The sequence below is a fragment of the Citrus sinensis genome, chromosome 5 (genome assembly GCF_022201045.2).
Source record: "Citrus sinensis cultivar Valencia sweet orange chromosome 5, DVS_A1.0, whole genome shotgun sequence".
Lineage (NCBI taxonomy): Eukaryota > Viridiplantae > Streptophyta > Magnoliopsida > Sapindales > Rutaceae > Citrus > Citrus sinensis.
The window spans coordinates 20,654,066-20,664,232 of record NC_068560.1 but is presented as its reverse complement, the minus strand read 5'-3'; the positions used below and the strand labels follow the sequence as shown (position 1 = coordinate 20,664,232).

The 10,167-nt window shown below is 33.6% G+C and overlaps 1 protein-coding gene and 1 non-coding gene across 2 annotated transcripts; both read right to left on the bottom strand.

Moving 5' to 3' along the window:
- LOC127902925 (small nucleolar RNA R71) lies at positions 1-108 on the bottom strand. The gene has a single exon (XR_008055563.1). It is a non-coding gene; the product is annotated as a small nucleolar RNA R71 (small nucleolar RNA).
- A 4,874-nt stretch (positions 109-4,982) lies between these two features.
- LOC102630214 (cytochrome P450 CYP82D47-like) lies at positions 4,983-7,694 on the bottom strand. The gene is made up of 2 exons (XM_006471438.3): positions 6,635-7,694; positions 4,983-5,932 (listed from the first exon to the last, which is right to left on the bottom strand). Exons 1-2 carry the CDS (start codon positions 7,583-7,585, stop codon positions 5,309-5,311), a joined length of 1,575 nt encoding a protein of 524 aa, XP_006471501.2. The 5' UTR covers positions 7,586-7,694; the 3' UTR covers positions 4,983-5,308.
- Between the last annotated feature and the right edge of the window lie 2,473 nt (positions 7,695-10,167).

Below are 10,167 nucleotides of genomic sequence, written 5' to 3'. Positions count from 1 at the left end.
AAAGTTGCGGAATGAGATTACTTCCTTCCATCAACTTGAAGATGAGAGTTTGTACGAAGCTTGGGAAAGATTCAAAGAATTGCTTAGAAAGTGTCCTCATCATGCTATACCTTGTTGCATTCAATTAGAAACTTTTTACAATGGGTTGAATCCGAGTACAAGGTTAATAGTGGATGCTTCAGCAAACAGAGCCCTGTTATCCAAATCTTACACTGAAGCTTATGAAATTCTGGAGAGAATTGCCAATAATAATTATTAGTGGCCTTCAGCCAGGCAACCAACAACAAGAGGGTCAGCAGGGGTACATAATATAGATGCAATTACAGCTTTATCAGCACAGGTAACCTTATTGACTAATATAGTAAAAGCCATGACATCTGCTCCAACAACAGTAAAGCAAGTTGCTGAACTTTCTTGTGTATATTGTGGTGAAGAACATGACTTCGATAATTGTCCTGGAAATCCAGCTTCAGTAAACTATGTGGGTAATTTTAATCGACAACCTCATAACAACCCATATTCAAATACTTACAACCCTGGCTAGAAGCAACACCCAAATTTCTCATGGAGCAGTCAGAATCGAAATGCTCCAGCATTAAATGGATAAAATAGAAATACACAACCACCTGGTTTTCATTAACAAAGTCAAGGGCAAAAACATATCAGTTAGGATCCAATCATTTCACTGGAAGCACTGATTAAGGAGTACATTACAAAGAATGAAGCAATTGTGCAGAGTCAATCTGTATCCTTGAGAAACCTAAACCAAATGGGACAACTAGCCACAACAATGAGCAGCAGAACTCAAGGAAACATACCTAGCAACACAGAAGACCCTAGAAGAGAGAGCAAAAAACACTACAAGGTAATTAATTTGAGATCCGGAAATAATGTTGATACCCCAGTTGATGTGACCAAAAATGAGATGAAATTCAATTCAGCACAAAAATCACCTCAAAATGGAAGCATGTTACAACAAGCCTCCCATCAAGACACTGGTTACATGAGCCAAGCTACAACAACTACAGAGGAAATTCAATCAGAACATGCTGAAAAAGAAGTTGCAACACCAATAGCCACAACCTGCACCAAACCAAACAAACAAAGTTTGATATCTCCTAAAGCTACTCAGCAGTTTAGACATCCACCACCTTTCCCATAAAGGTTCCAGAAGCAAAAACAAGACAAGCAGTTCAGCAAATTCCTGGAAGTGCTGAAGCAATTACATATAAATATACCTTTTGTGGAAGCTTTGGAACAAATGTCAAATTATGTGAAATTTCTAAAAGATATCTTGGCACGAAAAAGAAGGCTAAGAGAGTTTGAAGCTGTTGCTTTAACACATGAAAGCAGTCATATGCTCTAAAGTAAGATTCCTACAAAAGTGAAAGATCCATGGAAATTTACAATACCCTACTCTATAGGAACTAGGTATGCTGACAGAGCACTTTATGACTTTCGAGCGAGTATTAATTTGATGCCATTATCTGTATTTAAGTAGTTAGGAGTAAGGGAGTGCAGACCAACAACAGTCACTCTACAATTAGCTGACAAATCTCATGCATACCCTGAAGGAAAAATAGAGAATGTACTGGTAAAGGTTGACAAATTCATATTTCCAGTGGATTTTATTGTACTAGACTTTGAAGCTAATAAAGAGGTGCCCATTATACTTGGAAGACCTTTTCTAGCAACTGGAAAAACTCTGATAGATGCACAGAAAAGAGAGCTCACCATGAGAGTGAATGATCAGCAAGTTACATTTAATGTACTAGAGGCTATGAGGAACCCTGATGAAGTAGAAGATTACAATGTCCTAAGTGTAGTTGATTTTATTGTAGCAAACAGAATGGACAGATGCTGCAGTAATGAACTTGACAAAGTCACCAGCTTTGAGGATGTCGAAGAGGAAGATGTTGCAGCAATTTAGACAGATTAGATGGACAACAAGCAATCTGATAGGCACAACAGGTTTATTGAACACCTGAATCTTTTAGACAGGGAAGTAAAAACAACTTTATCATCTATTGAATCACCTCATAATCGTGAATTAAAACTGTTGCCTTCACATTTGAAGTATGCGTATCTTGGTCAAAACAACATACTCCCTATAATCATCTCTTCTACTTTGGATGCAGGTCAAGAACAGAGTCTACTAGATTTGCTTGGCAAATATAGAAGAGCAATTGGATGGACGATGGCAAATATAAAGAGGATAAGCCCATCAATATGCATGCATAAAATCCTGTTGAAGATTGCTCCAGCAATTCGGTGGAGCACCAGAGAAGGTTGAACCCTATTATGAAAGAGGTGGTGAAGAAGGAAATCATCAAATGGTTGGATGCTGGAATCATATACCAAATATTAGACAGTTCATGGGTGAGCCCAGTTCAATGTGTTCCAAAGAAATGAGGGATAACAGCAATAACTAATGAGAAGAATAAACTTATTCCTACAAGGACAGTGACTGGATGGAGAGTATGTATGGATTACAGGAAGCTCAACAAAGCCACAAGGAAAGACTATTTCCCACTTTCATTCATAGATCAGATGTTGGACAGACTTGCTGGAAAATAGTACTATTGTTTCTTAGATAGGTATTCAAGCTACAACCAGATGGTTATAACTTCAGATGATCATGAGAATACTACATTTACTTGTCCTTATGGAACATTTACCTTCAGAAGAATGCCATTTGGGTTATATAATGCTCCAACAACTTTTCAGAGATGCATAATGTCTATATTCTTTGATATGGTAGAGCAGACTTTAGAAGTTTTCATGGATGACTTCTCAGTTTTTGGAGAAACATACAATGATTGTTTACACAACTTGGAAGAAGTTCTTAAAAGATGTGAGATGACCAACTTAGTACTCAATTGGGAAAAGTGCCATTTCATGGTGCAATAAGGAATATTGTTGGGTCACAAGGTATCCAAGAATGACATTGAGGTAGACAAAGCCAAGATAGAGGTAATAGATAAACTGCCACCTCCAACTTCAGTAAAGGGTATTAGGAGTTTTTTGGGTCATGCTGGATTCTACAGAAGATTCATCAAGGATTTTTCCAAAGTAGCTAAACCACTATGCTCATTGCTGGAACATAACAAACCTTTTCACTTTGACAAAGATTGCCTTCAAGCATTTGGAGAATTAAAGAAAGCTCTGATCACTGCTCCAGTAGTTATATCCCCATACTGGACTTTACCATTTGAATTGATGTGTGATGTTAGTGATCATTCTGTGGGAGGAGTATTAGGGCAAAGAAAGGATAAGGTTTTTCATTCCATATACTATGCAAGCAAAACTTTCACTCTAACATTTGTGTAGTTTCCGGTGTTCGTCTTGACGCCAGAGATGACCATGTCAATATTGATGGTGCCTTTACAACACGTACCATTGAGAGAGTTGTTGGTGAGAGTGCTGGAACAACCACTGAACTAGCTGTTGTAACAAGAGCAAGACGAGCTATTGGCTTAGAACAGACCATCCAGGCACTCAGCACCAGTATAACTCAATGTGCAGAAGCTCAGCAGAGAGAAAATGATTAGTTTTGGAGTTATCTACAGCACTTGGACAACCAACTACACCAATTTGCTCTGTACATGAAACGCACGCACCAGAACTTCCCTGATTAACTGCTCCAGCAGTATAATTTTGATACCAACACCACAGGTGCTCCAGCAGAAACCAGTGAAGAAGCCACTGCCACAGATGAACCAGCAGAAGAAGCTGCAACTGAACCACAAGCAGAGGTCGAATCAGAAAATACTAAACCATCTGACCCACCTGATGACGAAGGTGACAAGTTTGAGACTGATAGCTCACCCACAGAGGCAGAGGACAATTCGGAGAAAGAACGTGAGGAACCAACCATCCCACCCCAGTCCAAAACCAAGAAAAAGCACATTATTCACGAAGAGGATGAGGAAGACCTTGAAGAGGAACCGTCTATTCCAGTCCTTGCGAGCAAGGGAAAGGACAAGGGTAAAGCAAAAATGGGAACACCTTCAGCCTCTGAAGATGAAATGGAGAATCGTGCAGAATTATTTGGATTTGTCTTTCACTGTGCTCAACTTATATTTATCTTCTTCCTTTAATTGTTTTTATGTATTCCGAGATTAATATATTAATGTTTATTTTTCTCATTCAAAATATGAACTAAATTTACTTGTAGTTGAGTGACAAATAATCCAATGGGTTCTTGGCTGTTCTTATATGTTGTTATGGTATTGTTGTAGCATTTTACTCTAGTAGGTTCTATGAATATAATTGTTATTTCGGTTGACCACCCATTTAATAGCTTCAGTTAAAATAGAGCAGCAAAAGGGCATGTCTTAGCGGATATTATTAGAGTACTACTTGATCTTAAGTCGAGTTTCCTGGATTAAGTTATCTTGAATCCCATAAGGGCAATACTTGAAATTAAGATTTGTGACGCACTAGACATAGGTGTTCACCTTGTAGGGTGGAGAGATTAAAGGTTATAATGTTGTACCATAAATATATTAGCAACTGGTCATTGTTAATAGATTTAAAGGTATGAGACTTCCAACATGCGATAGCTGAGGATGCATATTTATTCTGCCCAGTGTTGCAGCAGTTGTTGTAACAATTGGTGCTAACTTGATAAACAACAGTCACCCCATTAGGAGAGTTTGATTATTCAACTACTATAATCTCAATTGAATCTTAGACACATTTAACCTAGTTTATTTCATTACAGTATTGTTTTATTTAAATCTCTCGCGATAATTAATTACGATAGGAATTACTTGACAATTGTTGTTTCGGTCTTAAGTTGATTTGCACTATTGTGATTGCTTTAGCATTTCGAGTAACATCAATCCCTGTGGAGACGATCTTGAATACTCATCACTTTATTACTTGCTGTGTATACTTGCACATTGGCATTGGTAGTAATTGCTTATAAAAATTAACCAACAGAGTATTGGCTCTGATACCAAGTTATAAAGACAAAAAATACAAAGGATGGTTTTATTACTGGAAGAGAGAATACAAGGTTTCATCCAAGTATTCTTACTACAACTCTATATTATAAGACTCCAGGACTCAATGATCCAACACACTCTTAGGGAATTCCTTTTATAGGCACTAAAGGAATCTCCTTTTATTATTTCAATCATTACATCTTATCTATAGGGAATCTACTTTATGACTCATCACTTCTTTATATTGCATCACACAGTACATCCTTATCTCTAAGGAATTGACTTTACAACTCACTACATGTGACACCACACACTTGTTACTTATTTATTGTTCAATCCATGTATATATAATCAATTTAACCATAGAAGGCAGCAGAAAGACGTGGAGTAACAAGTACTTCAAATGGTTGAGATTTCTCCATGGTCAACCCTAATCTTTCACCCATGTCCACCGGTTCATTAGATGGGGTTGCAAAATCAAATCCCTGAAGTAGAGAAGCAAGTGTAAATTGCATAACTTGGAGGGCAAATGACACTCCAGGACACATTCTTCTACCACTACCAAAAGGTAACAATTCAAAATTTTGTCCCTTAACATCAATATCCTTGTGCCTTGTCAAAAATCTTTCTGGCTGAAACTTAGATGGCTCTTCCCAGACACTTGCATCATGTTGAATTTTCCATGCATTGATAAAAAGTTGTGTGCCAGCAGGGACATGGTAACCATTAACTGTGCACTCTTCCATAGACTCATGAGGAAATAAGAATGGCACAGCAGGATACAAACGCATTGCTTCTTTGAGAATGGCTTGCAAGTAAACTAAATTTTTTATATCTTCTGCATTCACTTGCCTTTTTGTACCCACCTGAATATCGAGTTCATTTTGAGCCTTGTTTAGAATATCACGATGATTGAGAAGCAAAGACATAACCCATGTCAGTGTTATTTTTGTGGTGTCTGTTGCTCCCAAGATAAGAGCCTGCAAAATTGATAGTGTGTAAGGTGTTGTTTTGCTTTCTTATGTTACAATTATTCACAATGGAACTTAATAAAATTCGACTTAAACACCTTTTTTTTTTTGCACCTTTTGAATTTTACTAGTAGAATTGGATTCAATGCACCCTGTCAAATCTACCAATACATTACCAATGACTTATTAACAAACATAGGTCCAAATTGATTAATACGATACATAATGAATGGATGATGATTTCATCGACAATTTAATTCACCTTTTTTTTTCCTTTCGATGTGGAAATAAAATAACTAAAAAATTATCAATTCACATATTACAAATTTATTAATTGCACTTGTTTGTTAATCTCATCTTGAAGAATGATGTGTACAACAATTTTAATGACTATGACCGTAAACTCTTTTAAAAAAGATAGAATATTATGTTAAATGTTATGTACAAATTAGTAAAACTTCTTGTGTGAAAAGAAGAGGTCTAAGGTAAGGTCTAGTTCTATTGGTAAGAAACAACTTTGTTAAGGTTTAGGATTAGTTCACCTTACTAGTGCGTCTACATTAAAAATAAAAATATAAAATAGTAAAACATGATAAAGTAGTTCTAAGTTCGAATAATCCACTCATGTGGATGCAGAGAATGCAGAGGTGATTAAGTCGTGCTCAGACTATAATTAAAATTAAAAAAAAATGTCGGTTAGGAAAGGCTTACCAAACAAATAGCTTTATTGATTATATCAACATCACGACCCAAATATTGCTCTGCATCACCTAGAATCGAAAGCATGACATCCATAAAATCTTCTTCTTTTTTAATCTCCTGAGAGTCTCTCTTCCTCTTGTGCTCTTCTAACCATCCTTGAACAACAACGTCTAATTCTTTTGCAATCTTCTTCATTGACCTCTCATCACCCCCTATATCCAACCGTCTCAAAAACGGTAGGGCATCTGACACCACAAACTTACCACTCATTTCAAAAAATCTCGTCAGTAGCTCTTTCCATTTTTCACTATCCACTGAATTGCACTCCTTTCCAACAATCATTCTTAAAACCACATTACGGAGGATGTCCGCAAACCATTTCTTCATCTCTACCAGCAACATCTTATTAGTGCTTTTGTTGTTGTGCCATAACTCATATAACTCCTTCAAACATGTCTTCACCTCGTATTCTCGTACGTGCTTGAGCTTCTCGAGCCGATGGTTTGCGAGAAGCTCAAGTGTGGCTATCTTGCGTGTCTCGCGCCAGTAGGAGCCATATGGGCTGAAGACAAACATGGAAAAATTGTAGCCTAAAATCTCCATAGCTAGAGTTTTCGGACGGTTGGCAAAGACTTTGTCATGTGTTGTGAGACACTCTTTAGCAATCTCCCAATTACTCACGATTAAAGCTGGATTTTTGCCTATCCTGATATTAAAGATTGGTCCATACTTGTCAGCCATTCTGCCGAACACCCTGTAAGGAGGTTCTGGCCCTCGTAAGAGGTGTAGATGGCCAATCACTGGCCAAGCTCCACCTGCTTCTGGTGCTCCCCTTCTCTTCTTGCCTATGCATTTTCTAAGCAAATTTCTTGAAACTAGAAACGACGTGTATAGAATGATTAAAAGGGTGATTAAAATTGCAGCTACAGCACTTGTTTGAGATAAAACAAGAATGCCCATGGCTGCTAGCACTAAAATTTGAGTGGCAGTAGTTGTAAACTTTTACAGAAATTATAAAAATTATGAGTAACTCTCTCTATCTTTTTGGAGCAGATTTTCGAGCTGAACTTTAAATAGACTATACTAAGAAAGGTCTATGTTCAAGTTTTAGAATTGAATCAATATAAATAATAATAAAAATAATGTTGTGCTATGAAGACTTAAGACTTTCAGTTGTTTCAAGGTGGAAGAAAAAAGTGACAATAGATAAATTCAAACACGAGAAGTTCTAGAATACATCAAATATAATACAAGTAACCGGTGTATGTATAATACATCTAATTAAATTTTATACATCCACCATTTTTATGTGGTCTCTCAAAATAAATAAAAATATATTATAAATATTATTTACTTGTTGAATGACTAATATAATATCTCTGATGTATGCACTTACAATTTTATTGATATTATTACAAAGTGTACAAAGACAATATAGAGTTGTAAACTTGCATATTAAATTGTCAAAATTGACAGGTAAAATGTTATATTTCAACTTAAAATTGGCAGCACTAATGTACCTAATTGTAAAATATGTTGATTAGTTCATACGCCATCTATCCAGGCCTTTTGACTAGTTAATCCAAGAAATCCATCATGGCAAATGTTAGAGAATAATTATCTAAAGTGAAGAGAATTATGAACACGTCACTATCGATCCGAGCAATTGAGAGTAACGTAACTTAGATTGTGAAATATTAATTCTTTGTATACATCATAATTTGGATAACAATTCTATATTCACAGGCCTTGATTATATGGGCAAAGCTATGAGACCACAATTGTATGGTACCACAATTGGATCCAACCATTGGATCTAGCCCACAGTTGTCACCAAAATTGGATCCAAAGGCTGGATCCAGTTGTGGTACCATACAACTGTAGCACCATAGCTGGACCCTGATTATATATGTTAATTAGATTTTGGAAGTATGTGAAGATTATATTTTATTTAAATAAGATCGGCTACATCCTAAAATTTTAAGAAAATAGTTATTTAAATCTCTAAGTTTTTAAAAAAGAACACCAAATACCTTTTTTATCATAAAACTTTTTAAATATAGTAACTAAAAGAATTGGACTTTAATATCTTTAAATTAATTAAAATATAATATAAATAATTTAATTTGACTAGACAAATAATATTAAAATATTTTTAAACATATAAAATATTATATTCATTTAGATAAAGTAAATAATAAATTTGTATTTATTACAAAGATTTTGAGTAAATCTTTGGGTTAAATAAATTTTACAATTAATAAAATATATCTCACAAATTAATAATATTAAATATTATTTCATATAATATTAAAAATAATTTAAATTCTCATATATTTATTATTATATTATGTTTCTATTTATTATAAATTTTACCTTAGATATAATAGGATATGTTTAACAAATTGAAATATTAAAATTAAAATATTAAAATATTTTTTTAAATATTGAAATTGTTTTAAAACGTTAATATTACAATATTTATTTTAATATTTAGCAAAGATTACACAAAAGGTAACTAAGATCTCTTCTCCAATCTTGGTTGGAAACCGCGACGCGCTACTAGTAATATCTCAACAAAAACCAATTGTTGAATTATATAATACACAATGAGCCAATTGGCTTGGGCATGGGACCCAGCTCTACTATTATCTACTCAAAATAATGCAAGATATTAATTATTTAACTAATAAAAAAAATCACTCACACCCTTAAGGCTTTCGTAAATAATAACATAAATTCTCTTGGTTTTCTAGATCATCACTTAAATCTCTTTTTTACAAATATACCCTTCAATAACAATAACCCAAAAATTAGCTTTAAATAAAACTCTATAATGAATATATATAATATTAAAACATATTATTAAAATAATTTTAATAATGATCCATCAGATTCTTTAATATTATAAATAAATTTTATAATTTATTTCCAATTTTAGATGCATTTATTTTAATATTAATAATCCAAGAATATTTGCATTTGTTTCATAGATTAATATTATTAAAATAAATGTATTCAAATTTTAATCAAATTACAATATTTATATTATGTATTTTGTTTACAATATTTCCTATTTTATTTTTTTAATATTATGTGTATATTAGCATAAATTTTAAAATTAATTTTTAGATTAATTAATTTTTAAAAAAAAATCTGTCATACTGATAACAACTTAATATTAAAAATAATTTGCATAACATATATATGTTATTTCATTATTACATTTATTTTTTAATTATTTATATTTATGTGCTATTTTATATATATATTAGTATTGTAACTGTATTCATTTCAAAATTTTGACCGCAATTATAGGGTATAATAGTGTAAGAACAAAAACAAAATGAATCAATATAAATAATAATAAAAATAATGTTGTGCTATGAAGACTTAAGGCTTTCAATTGTTAGTATTGTAACTGTATTCATTTCAAAATTTTGACTGCAATTATAGGGTATAATAGTGTAAGAACCAAAAAAAAATGAATCAATATAAATAATAATGAAAATAATGTTGTGCTATGAAGACTTAAGGTTTTC